Raw genomic sequence first — 16,236 nt, 5'->3', positions numbered from 1 at the left:
TATATACAAGAAAAAAAAAAGGTATATAATAACGCATATCTCAATCCAAATCCGGCACCGGCAACCCATTGACGATGCGCACCTTGTGCCCCAGCTTATCCAGCGCCTCCCTGGAGTTCTTGGCGCGCAAGTCGGCAGTCTCCTGGTCGGTGACGAGGATGAAGTCGTAGGTGAGCAGGGCATGGTCCTCGGGGACGTTGTACTTCTTCGCGTACTCCGGGCCGGCCTTGCCCAGGTCGACGATGAGCGAGTCCTTGACGCCGAAGACAGCGTCGGAGGTTTCGTAGGGGTCGTTGCGGAGGTAGAGCGCCCTGTTGTTTTTTTTTTTTTTACTGTTGTCAGCATTTGGCTACGGCAAGAGGGAAGAATGGGGCTGCGGGAACTGAAACGGGGACGGGGACGTCGACATACGTGATCAGATGATCGTAGCCCTCCTTCTGGAACATGAAGTGCATATGCGAGGGCCGGTACGGATGGCGGTGCAGTTTCTTCAGCAGCTTGCCGACGGGCCCGTCGTGCGGGATGGGATATGGCACGGGGGTGATGGCCTTGAACCAGAAGACGCCGTCGGCGTCGCTGCGCATGATGCAGCGGCCGTCTGGCCCGTCGCGGCCGGCATACTGCACGTCGTAGTGGCCGGTCGAGTCGGTCTCCCAGATGTCGACCTTGACGTCCTTCAGGGCGTTGCCGTTGGTGTCCTTGATGGTGCAGACGACGAGGAGGGGCTTGCCCTTGGGATCGTGCGATATGAGGCCGCCCTGACTGATTTCCTCGGCTTCATGGGTGTGGAAGGGTCCCAGGACGGTGCCTTCGGTGGAGCCGGGGAGTTTGGGGTGGTCGATAGAGTCCACGAGGATGGAGAGGCCGAGGACGTCGGAGAGGAGGATGAATTCCTGTTTGGGTTGGGCGCGTTAGTTCTCTCATATCGTCTTCTTCGGCATGGCGCTGTAGCTCTCAGCTACGGGAAAAGTAGAAATACGTACCTGTCGTACATCGGAGGAGATCTGGCCCACCTCCTTGAGGAAGGTCAAGCCGGTCATCCACTCCTGTGAGCTGAGCCGAGTCTCGCGGGCGAAGTCGTGGAGATGCGTGACCAGTCGCTCAAGGACATACTTCATGCGCTCGTCCTCGCAGAGGGAATTGATCCGGATGACGTTCTCGGTGATGTTGTCGGCCGTCAGGTCTTTCATGGGAGGGATCTTGACCTGCGAGGGATCCATTGTTCACAACCGGACAACAAACACAGCGTAGACAGGAGAAACAAAAAGAGAGGAAGAGGGGGGGGGGGATATCTTGAAGGTATTGACAAAATAGAGAAAGAAAAAGGGATTCTCCAAATGCCGTGACCGGGGAGGGGAGGGGGGGGGGGCGGAGATCCCTCGATTTTATCACTCCTGGCCCTGAGCCCAGCCCATACTCCATCCACATCCCCCGCATGGAACTGGAGGTGCCGACGGATATCTAGTCGGCCATGATCGTCTAAGCAGAGGTTTGTGGGCCATCATTGGCATGGCAGGATCTCGGCAATACCCCCGCTGTATTGCTTAATGCCTTACTTCCGGAGATATCGACTTGTAACGATTGATCGTTGTTATTCGTCTCCCAGACAGTTGGAGCCATAAGGAGACCAGATCCCAGACGTTGATCTTCAGGATTGCGCTCGGAAATCCCCCCCGCGCCATCAGCCAGGATTTCCTCTTTGGGAATTCTGCCTGGAGCGGTCAGAATTATAGCCAATCATTGTCCCGGAATTACCGCCTTCGGCCTCAGGCTCGAATCCTCAGGCAGATCCGCAAATCCGTAAATCCGTAAATCCGACATCATTCTTGGATGACTACGGACTACGGAGTACGGAGATGGAGTCAATGAATGGACAGTGGATGGTATGTAGTACCAATTATTGACTATCATTTAGCGGAGAGCAAGCATGTTGATGGGTGTCTCTCACAAGTGTTGTGAGCACAGGGGCATTATTTCGCCCAGGTCCATCATTCGTCGGGTAATTGCTTATCCAGCCGGTTGAGACTGTCTACTGATATAAATATTCTTCGATTCTTCCAGTGGTATGATGAAGAGAAACTTGCTGTACAATATCAATTTATAGAATATATATGACATCACGAATATAAAACACCAGGGATATCCGCTGAATTCGCTCAAAAAAAGTACAAATCCATCAAAGGGGGAAAAACAAAAAAAAAAAAAAAAGAAAGGTAGCCACCTAATTTAAACATCGGATCCAAGACGCCCGCTCAGATCCTGCGCGAGAGTGGAAACAATTGGATTCAGGCTTTTACGAGCTTCCGCTCTCGGTCTCGGTCTCGGTCTCGGTCTCGGTCTAGATCACCGTTGAGCGGTTCGGGCCCGTTTTCTTTGACGGCAGCCGCCACGCGCGCGTGGTGGTCGACCGTGTCCATGATGGCTTGCATGAGCCGGGAATTGGCGTCCGGGTCATCGTCGTCCGGCAAGGGCTCGTTGTTGCGATTGATACCGACACGCCGGTCATGGTTGCCCATCGCACTCCCATGAATCTCACTCATCGCCCGTCGAGGGGTGGCATCCTTGAGTGCTGGTGTTCCCGTCACAGGTCCTCCGGTCGGGGCGGATTCCCTTCGGGCGTTGTAGATGCTCGCCTCTTCGCGCGGTCGGTCCTGCTCCGGCGTGTATGTCATGGAGGGGGGCGTAAGGGCGGCAGAGGCCATGGTGGTAGTGGTGGTGTTGGCGGCGGTGGCGGCGGCAGCGGTCACCGGCACCGAGGCGGGGGCGGGAGCAGGAGCGGGTGTGGGTGCCGGTGCGGCGGAAGAGTCTTTCGACTGGGTGCCTTCAACAAACTCGCGAGGAGTGCCGTCCGATCGCAACTCGCGCAGTTCTTCCTCGCGGACGTCCTTCCAGGAACACTTGGCATGCTTCTTCGTGCATCCCATGCAGGCGGTCAGGTTCTTCAAACAGTCCATGTGAAGCCGACGACACCGATCGCACGGGGGAAGGATGCGCTCCCCTCGTTGCAGTTCCTCCATGCGCGCAACCATTTCCATCTTGAACGGACCCCCGTCATCCTTTTCGAGATGGTTGGACTTGGGTGGAGGTAGTAACGAAGATGGTGTACTGGGAATTGCGACGGTCGCTGGAGTCGGGTTGTACATGTTGTAGTCAGCCGCATCCGACGCTCTCGGCCGCGGCCGGGACGACCCCCGGTTAGTTGACCCCGGGGTCTCTTCGTAGCTGCGCGACTGGCGGTCTTGCGTGGTGAAAAACTTCTTCATCAACTCCGCGCGTGTCGTCGGAGATGCGCCTTTGATCGACGTTCCATTGATGATGGTGACATTGTCGGTGTTTGAATGCGAGAACATGAACTGCGACGAAAGCGTGTTTTCTTCCGCAGGAGGCTCTCCGGGACCATGCCGGACAGCATTGACGGCGACAAACCCGGTCGAGGGTGAGTGAGCGTTGGAGGAAGGATTGCCGTTCAAAGGATTGTTGGACACCGCGCCGGCGACATCACGCCAGATGGGGCTGAGCGAGCGGGGCGGTTGCGGTTGCGGTTGCGGAAGTTGATGCTGCTGTGGTGGGAGGTGGGACTGCAGGGAAATATCGTTTTCTCGGCGCGTGACAATGGCAGTTCGACGATTTTTCAGACGATGGTTAAGCTGTCTTGCTCGAGCGGACACTACAGTGAACGCGTCAGTAAAGCGCTTGAGTCCTGTGCGCGCCAGAATTCGCGAAACAACATGCAAACCAACCTTGATCGGCAACCTGGATGATCTGCTGAAGATTCTTCTCCAGAATTTCCAGGGCTCCCAACTCCTTCTCCTCATCCTCGACAATGGGTTGCGGCGGGATCATCTTCTGCGGCATTCCAGACGCGATGAGCACAAAATCCTCCTCGCTGATCTCAACCCGACACTGCTTGGTATAGAACTGACAGACGCGCACTCCGTTGCGCGACTTTTCTAGATTGAACTGTTCCGGTTTGCTCTTGGCGAACTCCACGACATCCAGCCAGGTGATAGTGGCGTCTTTGCCGTGCGACTTGAGGACCCGAGGAGGGCCGTCGAACAGGCGCTCGAAGCGCTTGATCAGGATGGGTCCCAGAGGACATGCGCCCAGGTTACCAGCGATGCTTTCATGGCGATGAAGCACGCCGTCATATTCGCCGATCAGGTGTAGAATGGCCGGCATCGTATCATCGAGAGAGACCAGAGGCAGATTATCCGGATATTGACGCGCGAGATAGTTGATCTGGAGATGGTTTGAGTGGCTCTTGAGGATCTTGGAGGCAATGGGATGGTAATCGCCGGACGGCGACCTAGGCCGTTTGTTCGACGGCTCTGGCGCCGCTGGTGGTCTGGACTCCATCGGGATATGAATGTGAATCGATTAGAAACGAAATGGGAAAGGGCGACTGAGGGAAGGGAAAATGAAATGATGAGGTCGTGTGCAGTCGGGATCGGAGAGGGAAAAACCAAGGAGGAGGATGGGATGCTCGGGGATTTCCGAGAGAGAATTATTAGATAGTGAGGGAAAAAAAAAAGTCAAATAGCGGATCGAGTAAGACGACGGAAGTTGACGAGAGTGACGCCGATGGCGGAGCATAAGGCTCAGGTGCGGATTCAAAAATTAGCCACTGGGCAGCAAGGAATTGTTTGAGTTAGGTAATAAGGAACCCCCAAACAAACAAGGCAGTCAGGAAGGGGAGAACGGATGCAGGACACTAGAAAAGAAAAAGAAGTCACGAAAGGAGACTAGGAGAGGAAAGTGAAGAAATGGGAGATCGGAGGATGGCGGCAACTAAAGAGGTTAAAAACAGGACGGGAGATAAGACAAAGAAAGAATAATACACGAGAGCGAGAGAGAGAGAGAGAGAGAGAGAGAGAGGGAGGAAGAGAGGAGATGATGGGTGGTGGAGAGGCGGAGCTGAATAGCCGGTGTTGGGTAGTCACAGACACGGGAGTTGGAGTTGGACTAGGCTTGGAGCGTCTGGATAGCCAACAGAAACGAAGAATGAGGAATGATGTTGGAGATGCTGCGGATGGCGGAAGCCGTCCAAGATAGATAACTACAGAGTAGGGTCCTACTTCCTCGGACTTCAGCCATAGGTAGGTGTATCAGGACCCAGGGGTTTAGGACATGGGGGGGGTGCTATCGGAAATCAATCCGCAACAGGGATGTCAACAGTAGTTAAGACGCGAAGTGACCTCAGATAACTACCTACTCTCCTGCCAGTCCCTATCGCTAACCTACCTTAGATAGTAGGTAGTAGTAGATACACTCTTGAGGTACAGATCTCTCTCTCTCTCTCTCTCTCTCTTGGAGTGTGAGAGGGCGGAGTCCCGCCGGGCTATTCCGCTGGCCATTCGGTATGGCTCGGGAGACCGGAAAAGACGGGTAATTACCTTACCAGGATTAAATACCTACAAGGGAACTTTTGGAAGACAGGGAAGATCAGAAGCTTCTTTGCAGCAGAGAATAATCGACAGGATTATTATAACTTAATAAGTAGTAGTAGGCTAGTAGCCCTTATCATTATTACTATAATAATTATAATAATGATAATGCAATGAATAATAGCTATTGTAGCTAGCTAGATGATCGTCCGATCTGTGATAGTTAGATACTCCTTGCCCTTCAACTCTGGCCAGACCCCTTGCAACGGCCGATACACATAGTCTAGTCAATAGGTGGACGAACCTGGCGGCTCCAGACACGTCGGGGTCGGGATGACGCGACTGGAGCTCCTTGTTGCTGTCACATTCCGAAGAGGTTTTTTTTTTTTTAATTATTGGGTGTTGAACTTGATCGTTACTTTTCTTAATAGAAAGAGGAAAGGAGCGGGCATCTATTCGTATTTGAAAATGTTGCCCATCTTTCATCCATACGACGAAGAACCGGTTACAGGTTAGGCGGTTATCCATAGCGCTCTCTCCCTTGATATGCTGATAGATGCAATTGCGCTCCGCCGTCTGTTGTATGAAAACCGCAAGTCCCGTAATACCTTTTCAGTCACAACTTCACAAGATAGGTGGTTGCCTAAGTCTCACCGCTGTATCCAATCAGCAACCGCCCACCTGCCGCATTTCCCTCCATGACGCAGCCGTGAAGCCACTAAAGAGGTATAGCGTAAAATACACGGGTGGTATTGGTGGTGTATGCGACTCCCAGCTGTGTGACTTCGGTTACTCAAGGAGAAAAAGGGTTGTCAAGTGACTTGGGTCGAATTTTCCTACTTACTTACTTTTCCACCTGTTGTATTCCATACAGCAACCAGCATCACTATCTATCATCGACAACTAACTCTTATTGGCATTTCCCCCAAGGCCCCCAACGGTGTACAGAGCAAGGTACCACCACCACGTTTGACCCTGCTGGAAAAATCCCTCATACAGACTTGTCCCTCCCCCAACAACAACAACAACAACAACAACAAGTTGACACAGCTTGAAACCCCCGAAAAGTCCTAAGGTAAGCTCTTCTTTGGCCCCCCCCCCCCTCCCCCTTCCAGTCTTCTTCTGCCCTCCCACACCGAGTCTAGTCTAGACCAAACTGCTGTGGTGGGATCACATCACGCCCCTCTTCCCTTGCCAGCCTAGCAGTCCATGAGGTCTTAACACTGCAGACATCGTGACCGACTCCCTCCGTGCCCCCCCCAAATCCTGTCTCTCCGCCCACCCCCTCTTTTTTTTTCTATTACTTTTTTTTTTTTTTTTTTTTTTTGAATATCTTTCGGTTATCCTTATCTTTTTGTTTTAACATTATCATTACTAAGCCAGACTTCTTTCCCATCCCGACTTCTTGTCAATTAAACAAAAATTAAAAAGAATTAAAATAATAACCCCTAGGCTAGCCAAGCCATGTCCGAACGAGGTTCGTTCCGAGGAGGTCGTGGTCGCGGCGGAGGTCACGATCGATCTGGCGGCCGTGGCGGTGCCCACTCCTCCCAGCACAGAGGTGGCGGTGCGGGTGGCGGTGCGCAACAGCAGCACCAGCAGGAGAAGCCCAAGAAGGAAAACATCCTCGATCTGTCCAAGTATATGGATAAGGAGGTTAAGGTGAAGTTCAATGGCGGCAGAGAGGGTAAGTAATTGCTATCAAGGTTGTCGCCGTCTCTCTTTAAACTGACCCTTTTTTTTTTTCTTTCCCTTAGTGAGCGGAATGCTCAAGGGTTATGACCAGCTGATGAACTTGGTGCTGGATGATGTGAAGGAGAGTATGCGTGGTAAGTACTTTCCACCCTTTCCTAGTGGGATGGTTGTCTAATGCATGACCAGATGACGAGGGCAACGAAACCACCCGCTCCCTCGGTCTGATTGTCGCCCGTGGTACTCTGATTGTGCTCATCTCTCCTGCGGATGGCAGCGAGGAAATCGCCAATCCTTTCGTACAGCAAGAGGAATAGATGACATGGAAATCCAGAAAAAGAATGAACCGATTTCATCAGTAACATGCCTCCCCCGATCTCTTCCTGAAGAAGAGCCATGAGTCCTCTGAGCCACAACATACAGCTAGCGGTGTTTGATATTCCTTTTTCTCCATCAGCTCCCTTTGGACTTAGGACTTGTGCGTCACCGACGGTGTTCTTTAGGTGTATCGTGGAGGGAGCCTCGAACCCATCTTGATATGTGTCCACGAAGCCAGCCAGTCCAGTACCTACGATAAATGTAATGGATTAATAGTTCAATAACTCTACAAGCAAAGCTCCGTCCTATCTTATGCATGTACGTTTTTTATCATGGTTCACAGACCTGGATGCGTTGTAGTTCCACTATCACGAAGATGCCTCAGGCAGCACATCCAACATCTCAGCATAATCGTCGTCTCCAGCCGAACTACTCCTCCATCACCTCAAACCCAGTCAACTTACATATCTACGTTAATAGTATCAGACACCATCAGATAATGTGTGTCAATATCAACGAGTCAGTCTAGATCTTCAATAACCAACTATCAGCTAGATGCCAACCTGCGTGGCCATATCCTTACATCACCCTATTGCCTCTGTTGCTGTCGTCATGGAACCTCCACAGCCCAAAGCTAAAATCAGCGTCCCGTTCAGCGGTTCGAATCCTAATTCCATCCAAAAGAAAACCGATTGGACATGAACATGAAACTTCAAGGAATCATCCCTGTTCGATGGGAGTCTGGCTGCCGACTTGACAGTCAGCGCTTCCGACCAATTCCACCACATGGCGTCGTCATCCACCTTGAAGTGCTTTTAAGTGTTGCACAGTGCACCCGGATGGTCGGATTTGAGATGATATTGGTTTTTGGATTTCTCTATCAATCAATGTGATCCTTTTGATCGCTCAAAAGAAATAAAAGAACTTAGCGAAATGAAGTTCTTCCATCTCTGGCCCGTGGCACTCTCATTGTGCTCCGCCATCGTCATCCCCGATGAGCAGGTCCTCGGTAATATCGCAAAGATCGATACACACCACAGGGATAGCAATAGCCAGAGGGAGTCACCATCGTTCTTCGGCTCCATCCATGATGTCGCAATTGACTTCCGAAACGCCCTGGATGAAGCCCTCGACTCCGCCTCGGACGCCGCCTCGGACGCCTTCAACACCGAGCGACTGCAGACCAGCGCCTTCGAGGCCTCCTCCTGGATCACCAACTTTTTCAAGTATCCCATCGACGCAGAGAATCTGCCAAAGGACCTCAGGCAGCTGCCCCAATATCTGCATCCCCGTCGGCCCCTCCCGCCTCACCACCCGTCCTTCAACAAGACCATTTACGAGCTGATCAAATCCAGCAAGTACACCACCATCCTGGCCAAGATCATCGACGAGGACGATGAACTCGTCCAGTTCCTGAACAGCACCAAGGCAAACCACACCGTCTTCGCGCCCACCGACAAGGCCTTTGCCAAGATCCCGCATCACCACTGTAGGCATGACCATGACCATGACCATGACCATGATGATGACAACGACGACGACGACCATAAGCACCACAAGATTCCTAAGGAGGTGATCGGCAGAGCTTTCCGCTACCACACCGCACCAGGCCGCTACTCTGCTTCAGACATCTTCCACAGCCATACCATCCCGACGATTCTGAACGAGTCCACCCTGGGTCCCGACCTTCCGCAGCGGCTGGCCGTCCGCGTGGGATGGAAGGGCCTCAAGCTGAACTTCTACAGCCGCATCATTGCCGCAGACATTGTACGTCCCTTTCCTCATCATCCATGACATTGATGATAAAAACCCCTTGACCATAAGAAACCTAAAACTAACCCCAAACCAAACCAGGGCGCCACAAATGGCATCATCCACGGCATCGACGCCATCCTCCTCCCGCCCCCAGAAACGCTCACCCTCCTCACCATCATCCCCTCTGAATTCAGTACCTTCACCCTGGCCCTGCACAAGACCGGCCTCGCCGCCACCCTCAACGGCACCGCCACCCCGCACCACCACGGCGGCACCATCTTCGCCCCGTCTAACTCCGCCTTCCACCGGCTAGGCTTCAAGCTCAACGCCTTCCTCTTCTCCCCGCACGGCGAGAGATACCTCCGCGCCCTACTGCAGTACCACATCGTCGCCAACCGCACCCTCTACTCCGACGTCTTCTACACCGCAGACGGCAAGATCGAGCCCTTCGGCGTGAAGGGCTTCACCCACATTGATCTGCCCACCCGCCTGCACGGCCGCAAGCTCGCCGTCGACCTCGCCCGCTTCGGCCCCTATGCGTCTCTGAAAATCAATGGCTTCCAGCGCGTCGCCTTCGCGGATGCCCTCGCCAAGGACGGCACGGTGCATGTCGTCGACCACGTTTTGATCCCGCCCCGGAAGGTCGATGGGTCAGCGCCTAATTGGACGGGTCATGACGATGAGTTGACCGTGGAGGATCTGAAAAGTCGTCTTGGAGATTGGTTGGACGAGGAACAGGAACAACAACAGGAGAAGCAGCGAGATACAGTGGGTGTGTTGGATGATATGCTGGGACATACATTTGAGTTGTAAATCTGCCATGAGTGAATATTTGTTCAGTAGCCATCGTTTCCATTTCATAGGGTCTCAGGTCGCACATACCTGCTTTCTAGTTTTATTTAAATTCCCTCGTTGGGAGGCAGGCATCTAGATCACTGTACAAATGATACAGAAAAGCGAGCAATATACGGAGAACTCCTGGTAAATCGATGAAATCAAGTATATTTTCTATTCAATTTTGCTTGTATTGTGTATTTGTATATCAGAACACCAAATCCTTCCAGGTACATTGGACTCAATGCCACCAATAATATGCCGTGGCTTCCTCATAGCAAGAATTCCAGTCAAGCAGGCAATCGATGCTCGACTCAAGAAACCGCCGCCTTCTGCCAAGGATCATCAGCTCAGGACATGTATTCATCGTGTTATCAGTGGTACAATATCCCCCTTTCAATCGTCACTACCTTGGGACGATTGGGAAAGTGATTCAATCTGTCAATTCGTCGACATCAATATAGCAAAGCGCGTTGCGGGAAAGAGAAATAAATCGGCCGTCGTCAAAACACAATATTGCTTGCTGCCGGTCATTCTAAGGATGCCGCTCAATGCATCCTCCTTGCCGGCTTCAGCAGAGCCTGAAAGGATGACTCAAGTGCCTTTTTCAGCTCCTTGTAGCTGACAATGAAGCAACTCTGTTCGTCGCGACTCACTAATGTGATCTTTTCGTCCGATCCCGCGTCCAGTTTGTTCAAGCATGAAAGCACATGACCAAGATCGACGACAGCATCGCCCTGGGCATCCACCTGGTGAAAGACATAATCACGGAAAATCTTCAAGAAATAGCGCTCTCCATTTTCTGACCACTGTCTGTCATGCTCATATTCTGGTCGTTCGTTCACAAGATTCAATTTCGTCATCAGGCGCACAAGGCGGCCATTCTCGAGTTCCCGGCTCAAATCCGAAGTGAGTTGATCGTCCAGGTGGAGCGCTGAGTCAAAAGTCGACATTAGCTGTGACGATATGCCGGTGATGAAGATGTCGATATTCCGATCCTGGTCTTTCTGCAATCCATTAAGTAGCCAAAACACCGAATTTTTCATCTGCGGACTGTAGGCACGGGTAAAGTGCTCCATAGCTTTTGTTGGGTTATGCATAACAGTGGGGGAGTTAGCACCCAATGTAACAATAAGTTGTCCAAAATTGACCAAATCCTGACGTTGGAGGTCCGCAACTGTCCGCTGGCTATCATACTGGACGACATCCATAATTGCACAGGCGTTAAGACGGATGCGGTTCTTGCCAGTCAGAAGAATCTTGCTTGCGTCAATAATTCTCGCTGCAAGTCCATTGCTATGAATGGCCTTCAGAGCGTTGGCAATCTGAGTCATATAGCCCCACAACACTTGCTCAGGTATGTGAACATTATGGCGGCCTTGGAATCTTTGACCAGTACCAAGATGCTGTTCAGCAAGTGTTTTCGAAAGCGGATAATAATCAGTAACAAAGATCAGCGAGCTGTCCTGAAAGCTTCTGCTGGTGAATGCGTCATGGATCGTAACAACACTGCCATTGCATACACGTTTCCAGGCCTGTACGGATCGGATAGCTTTCTCGTTTGTCAAACGGAATCCTAGGAAGTTGTAAATATCCACAACCGAAGAAGACTAATGAGAGTTTGGCATTCTGCATACCTTCCAATCTTCGAAGAGCATAGAAGTTGCCATCCTTGCTGGATTGTGCTTTGTACACCCAACTCGGAAAGCCAAAAACAGTCGCGTTTTTCTGGTGATTCAGATCTAAGGGGACAAGAGAGTGAAAGTAGTCGATCTGAGCTGGTAACTGGGTGTCTGGATTCGATTAGCCTTGACATGACGCCACCGACTTGATGCCAAAACACATACTGGGTAGAGTTTGCAGTGTGGCCGCTGCTTTCTTCTGCAGTTCTTCTCGAAAGTCATTGGGAAGGAAAAGATCGTGAACGTTTCGCTGGTATCCCAATGTGTTCTGGTTATGGGGACCGATAGGAGCATACATATGGTATTGGACCTGTTGACATGATGTCAGAGGAACTGCGGAAAAAAGGAAGACAGCACGTGTATGACATGGACTGGAATACTCACTGGTTGCTGAAAGCCAGATGAACCGGGGAAGAAGGCAGCACCGCCAAGTGCTGCGCTGTCATGCGAATAGGGATTTGGCTGGACCGGGCCGACGGCACCACCAGCGGAAAGCGGAGTAGAGGCTGTCACGAAGGGATCAAACGCATTTGTAGGTGTAATAGTTCCATTCCCATTTCCTTGTAGAGCAGTCTGGAAAGAAGGGTTAGCCATGGGAAACCGCACGCGAGGCTTGCGCTTTCGACGTCTGAAGACATGACCCGATACCATAGATGGAATGGGGTTGCCTTCACTGGGAGTGGACTGTCTAGTACTAGTTGTGAACGATGAAGGGGAAGTAGAAGGCAAAGGAGAAGCATTGGGGTCAAAGTCATCAGCAAGAGCATTCAGCCCGCTATGAGTGGGAGCAGTGCCCATCGTGAAGACAGGTATCCCACCCTTTGCGCGATAGAAATCCTTGCTGTGCGAAAACATTGCGGATTCCAACGAACACCTTGTTCCTTCAGACAGATTCATATGTGCAGGCTGAAAATGTAATAGTGTGACAAAAGCAGAGAGGATGACGAGTAGGCGAGCAGACAGTGATTGTGATAGCACTCGCAAGCTGTGAAGGAAAGCGCGACTTACCATGTGTGCCACGTCAAAACCTTGAGGAACAAACTCTTGTACTTCGGCTACAGTCCAGTCGGGGTTTATGTTCTCTTGTCGAGAATTAGGAGTGCTGGTATTGGATCCTGATTTAATCAGCACAGCTGTTCATGATTCATCTGTGGAACGACTGAATCATACGTGAAGCGACACTTCTAGGTTGAAAGGGAGCTGCATTTGCAGCTTTGGGGGATATCGTAGCCATTTTCTTCATTGTTGCTGATGAAATCGTCGGTGACGAGCCATTCGATGGCAGAAGGGAAGGGGTGAAGCTGGGGGAGTCGACGTTGAACCGCTTTTTACTGCTGTGATTGATAGTTTCCGTGTAAGCTATCGTCCAGTCTACAAACGTGAATCTGACTACCCGACGCAGATGGAGGCAAGCGGCAAGGTTTCGGAGTGAGGAAATCCAACCTGTCAAACTGATATGCCGAGTTGACCTTGAGAGGGTCATGGTTGAAAGCGCACCCTTCGAGGCGATATACCAAGGTTAGATGAGCTCGCAGTTTCAATATACGCATTATGAACCAGGGATAATCGCAGCACCTTTATCTTCATACCGACATCGACCGTAGATAGTGACATTGCGACAGAGAGTGTCTTTCGCATTCTCTAAGAGGGAAGGACGCGTCGTGTCAGCTATTTCGTGCTGCATTAACCTGACCCATGTCTCTCAAGAAGAAGATAGTAAATCGATTTCGTGAAGCAGACTAACCTCTCGCCTTCATTTTTGGGGATCCCGTCCCGCGTCGAGAGTCGTCCAAAGCAGGCTTCCCAGCAGAAGCCATGGTGTGTTTCAATCCAGATTCAAGCGGGGATCAACATAGAGGAATCTCCATTGAATCAAAATAAAGGAAAGGAGGACGGCCGGATTTATCGAGGTGAGACCACATTCCTCTATTGATCGCAAGCAAAGATATTTCGTACTCGTAGCCAAGACACTTGATAGATGGAGTCGGATGCCACTAGGGCAAAACACACGGGAGACCAAGAACAGACAGATGGCCCGGAGATCCCCACCTCAAGAAGAGCTGGACCTATACGGAGTACAACCAAGCGATACCAGGCGATGGCCAACACTATTCAAAGACGATAGGCATCGAGACAATATCGACACCACGGATGGTGGAAATGGAAGGGCAGTGACTCGCAAGGCGACTCGGAGGAAGAAAGAGCCCGCGGGGGGTGGAGAGGGGAAACGTCGATTGGTACTCGACAAGTTGACCTTGACCTCTCCGATGCGCGGAGCACGGGCCAATATCCGCAGCAGGCGCGCGTTTCTGGCGCCAAGGTCCCAAACCCGGCGATGACGAAGCTTTCAAAGAGGACAGCTAGACTGTCTATCCATCAGCTGGATTGTTGAGTTCTTGCACTCTCATCGTGTATCTCGCTGCTACCATCGAATCTATCGCTAGAGATTACCTCGATTACCGTCTGGTAGTGTGCCCGAAATTTGCAGTCGCATTCGACATAGTGTCCTCCTCCTCCGCCACACGTGATAGCTTCCTACACTTCCCTCAGATCGCACCACTTCCATCCTGGGATTGTATGGATTACGACTTTCGTTGACCATGTCCTCCTCAGGGCTGGATATTTCTCAGCTGTCTGACAGCGAGAAGTCTGCTCTTGAGACCTACATTGCCGTAACAGGACAGGAGCCATCGGAGGCGATCCCATTGCTGCGCCGGTCCGAATGGAATGTGCAGGTATGCATGAGGATTGATGGACTGGATGATCAAGGCTGAGGATGCTGACACGTTGATGCAAAGATTGCCATCTCTAAGTTCTTTGACGGGGAAGCGCCGGATCCTCTAGAAGAAGCTCGTGCCGCTCTCAACAACCCGCCGCCCCCCCGACCTAGCCGTCAAACCCAGAATCTTATGAGCGATGACCTGACCGCGCGATTCTCTCCGGCAGCTCAAACTTCTGAACCGGCCCCTCATATTACCACTCAGCCCGAAGACCAGACTGCCTACCGGCCTCCTTTCTTACTTGCTCTACTATTCACTCCGTTCAACCTCATATACCGGCTACTCTGCGGCTCCTTTCGACTCTTCAGCACGTTATTCCCGTTCTTACCTCGGCTGCTGAATACCACCGTCAACCCAGCTTTGCAGAGTGCACGGCGGAATACCACCGGGCGCCGGGCTCTGGGACCCCAGGATACGGCCGCCCGGTTCATCCGAGAGTTTGAAGAGGAATACCGGTCGAACTCGATTGGATTCTTGGAAAATGGATACAATATGGCGTTGGAAAAAGCCCATCGGGATTTGAAGTTTCTCCTTGTGGTTCTTTTGTCCCCTGAGCATGACGATACGAACCGCTGGGTACGGGACACGTTGCTCTCGCCGGAGGTCACCGAGTTCGTCAATGACCCCCAGAATGATGTGCTTGTGTGGGGAGGCAACGTGCAGGACTCTGAGGCCTACCAAGTGTCTAATTCTCTCCGGTGCACCAAGTTCCCCTTTGCGGCTGCCATTGTTCATACCCCGAATGTGTCCTCGACTGCTATGTCCGTGGTCTGTAGGATCTCCGGACTGACGTCACCGTCTGAGTTCGTGGAGAAGCTCCGGACCGCTATCACACAGCACAAAGAGGCTCTGGAGCGCCTTCGGGCCTCGCGCGCCGAGCAACAAGCCTCGCGCAGCCTTCGAGAGCAACAAGATTCAGCCTACGAGCGATCGCTGGCTATTGATCGGGAGCGTGCCCGACAACGGCGGGAAGCGGAGGCCGCTCAGCAACGGGCCGAACAAGAGGCGGCCGATCGCCAAGCGGCCGAGGAGAAGCGGATCCGTGATCTTCAGCAATGGAAGCAGTGGCGGGCGCAGTCGATCCAAGACGAGCCCGGCGCGGATGTCAAGGACGCGATTCGCATCAGCATCCGGCTACCATCCGGTGAACGAGTTATTCGCAAATTCGCGCCCGAGGCCGATCTCGAGGAGCTCTACGCCTTTGTCGAGTGCTACGAGGTCTTGCAAGAGGCACAGGGGCAGGAGAAGCCGGTTGGGGCGGAGAAGCCCGACGGCTTTGCGCATCAATATGGATTCCGACTGGTGTCTCCGATGCCACGGACGGTGTATGAAGTTGCCGCTGGGGGGACTATTCGCGACAAGATTGGGCGTGGAGGAAATCTTCTCGTTGAGCCGATTGAGGATGACAGCGACGAGGAGGAACCATGATTGGACTTGGATCTGTACTACTTATACATGGACATGGACAAATAATCCTCGGCTATTGCAGACTTTGTAGTAGATGTCGCTCTACCTTTTCTCGCCTTGCACGTGCTGGTGTCGTTCGAGTAGGAAGGTAGTCTCCCCCCGTGCACCCGTCGCTCAGACCCGTCCCGTCGGGTAGATCTACGGAAGACGGGACATTAGCCGGCAACGCCATACTGAGCCAATGAGAAAGTGTGGTCAATGACAATCTACGACTGAACATCCTGGTGAGCAGAGAGATTGTATGAGGGTATCTATCTATCTATCTATCTATCCACATCTTGGGATGAGGAGCAGTTGGTCGGAAGCGCTGAGATACTTGCATCA

The 16,236-nt window shown here is 52.1% G+C and overlaps 6 protein-coding genes across 6 annotated transcripts, besides 14 other annotated features; 3 read left to right on the top strand and 3 right to left on the bottom strand.

The window, feature by feature from the left end:
- Nucleotides 1-40: 40 nt before the first annotated feature.
- On the bottom strand, nt 41-1,220 carry ACLA_021140 (intradiol ring-cleavage dioxygenase; the record flags this gene model as incomplete). Its single annotated transcript, XM_001268831.1, has 3 exons — nt 41-311; nt 412-893; nt 984-1,220. 3 exons carry the CDS (start codon nt 1,218-1,220, stop codon nt 41-43), a joined length of 990 nt encoding a protein of 329 aa, XP_001268832.1.
- Nucleotides 1,221-2,186: 966 nt separating this feature from the next.
- Nucleotides 2,187-2,212: a microsatellite.
- A 73-nt stretch (nt 2,213-2,285) lies between these two features.
- ACLA_021130 (Zn(II)2Cys6 transcription factor domain-containing protein) lies at nt 2,286-4,356 on the bottom strand (the record flags this gene model as incomplete). Its single annotated transcript, XM_001268830.1, has 2 exons — nt 2,286-3,667; nt 3,741-4,356. 2 exons carry the CDS (start codon nt 4,354-4,356, stop codon nt 2,286-2,288), a joined length of 1,998 nt encoding a protein of 665 aa, XP_001268831.1.
- Nucleotides 2,309-2,340: a microsatellite.
- Nucleotides 2,702-2,737: a microsatellite.
- A 484-nt stretch (nt 4,357-4,840) lies between the features above and the next one.
- Nucleotides 4,841-4,887: a microsatellite.
- Nucleotides 4,842-4,891: a microsatellite.
- Nucleotides 4,892-5,283: 392 nt separating this feature from the next.
- Nucleotides 5,284-5,308: a microsatellite.
- Nucleotides 5,285-5,308: a microsatellite.
- Nucleotides 5,309-6,397: 1,089 nt separating this feature from the next.
- Nucleotides 6,398-6,424: a microsatellite.
- Nucleotides 6,399-6,424: a microsatellite.
- A 248-nt stretch (nt 6,425-6,672) lies between these two features.
- Nucleotides 6,673-6,711: a microsatellite.
- A 137-nt stretch (nt 6,712-6,848) lies between these two features.
- On the top strand, nt 6,849-7,393 carry ACLA_021120 (putative small nuclear ribonucleoprotein (LSM7); the record flags this gene model as incomplete). Its single annotated transcript, XM_001268829.1, has 3 exons — nt 6,849-7,071; nt 7,142-7,213; nt 7,266-7,393. The coding sequence occupies 3 exons, from the start codon at nt 6,849-6,851 to the stop codon at nt 7,391-7,393; spliced, it is 423 nt and encodes a 140-aa protein (XP_001268830.1).
- A 934-nt stretch (nt 7,394-8,327) lies between these two features.
- ACLA_021110 (fasciclin domain-containing protein) lies at nt 8,328-9,962 on the top strand (the record flags this gene model as incomplete). Its single annotated transcript, XM_001268828.1, has 2 exons — nt 8,328-9,161; nt 9,249-9,962. The coding sequence occupies 2 exons, from the start codon at nt 8,328-8,330 to the stop codon at nt 9,960-9,962; spliced, it is 1,548 nt and encodes a 515-aa protein (XP_001268829.1).
- Nucleotides 8,531-8,555: a microsatellite.
- Nucleotides 8,890-8,917: a microsatellite.
- Nucleotides 8,890-8,939: a microsatellite.
- Nucleotides 9,963-10,531: 569 nt separating the features above from the next.
- ACLA_021100 (PAN-complex poly(A)-binding subunit PAN3) lies at nt 10,532-13,148 on the bottom strand (the record flags this gene model as incomplete). The annotated part of the gene is made up of 6 exons (XM_001268827.1): nt 10,532-11,559; nt 11,621-11,776; nt 11,831-11,975; nt 12,050-12,571; nt 12,674-12,780; nt 12,836-13,148. The coding sequence occupies 6 exons, from the start codon at nt 13,146-13,148 to the stop codon at nt 10,532-10,534; spliced, it is 2,271 nt and encodes a 756-aa protein (XP_001268828.1).
- Nucleotides 13,149-14,265: 1,117 nt separating this feature from the next.
- On the top strand, nt 14,266-15,873 carry ACLA_021090 (clathrin-mediated endocytosis regulator UBX3; the record flags this gene model as incomplete). The annotated part of the gene is made up of 2 exons (XM_001268826.1): nt 14,266-14,400; nt 14,464-15,873. The coding sequence occupies 2 exons, from the start codon at nt 14,266-14,268 to the stop codon at nt 15,871-15,873; spliced, it is 1,545 nt and encodes a 514-aa protein (XP_001268827.1).
- Nucleotides 15,874-16,160: 287 nt separating this feature from the next.
- Nucleotides 16,161-16,184: a microsatellite.
- Nucleotides 16,185-16,236: the final 52 nt, after the last annotated feature.

The sequence above is a fragment of the Aspergillus clavatus genome, genomic scaffold (assembly GCF_000002715.2).
Source record: "Aspergillus clavatus NRRL 1 1099423829805 genomic scaffold, whole genome shotgun sequence".
In the NCBI taxonomy this organism is placed as follows: Eukaryota; Fungi; Ascomycota; class Eurotiomycetes; order Eurotiales; family Aspergillaceae; genus Aspergillus; species Aspergillus clavatus.
The sequence above is the reverse complement of the archived record's forward strand: the minus strand, read 5'-3'. Positions and strand labels throughout refer to the sequence as shown.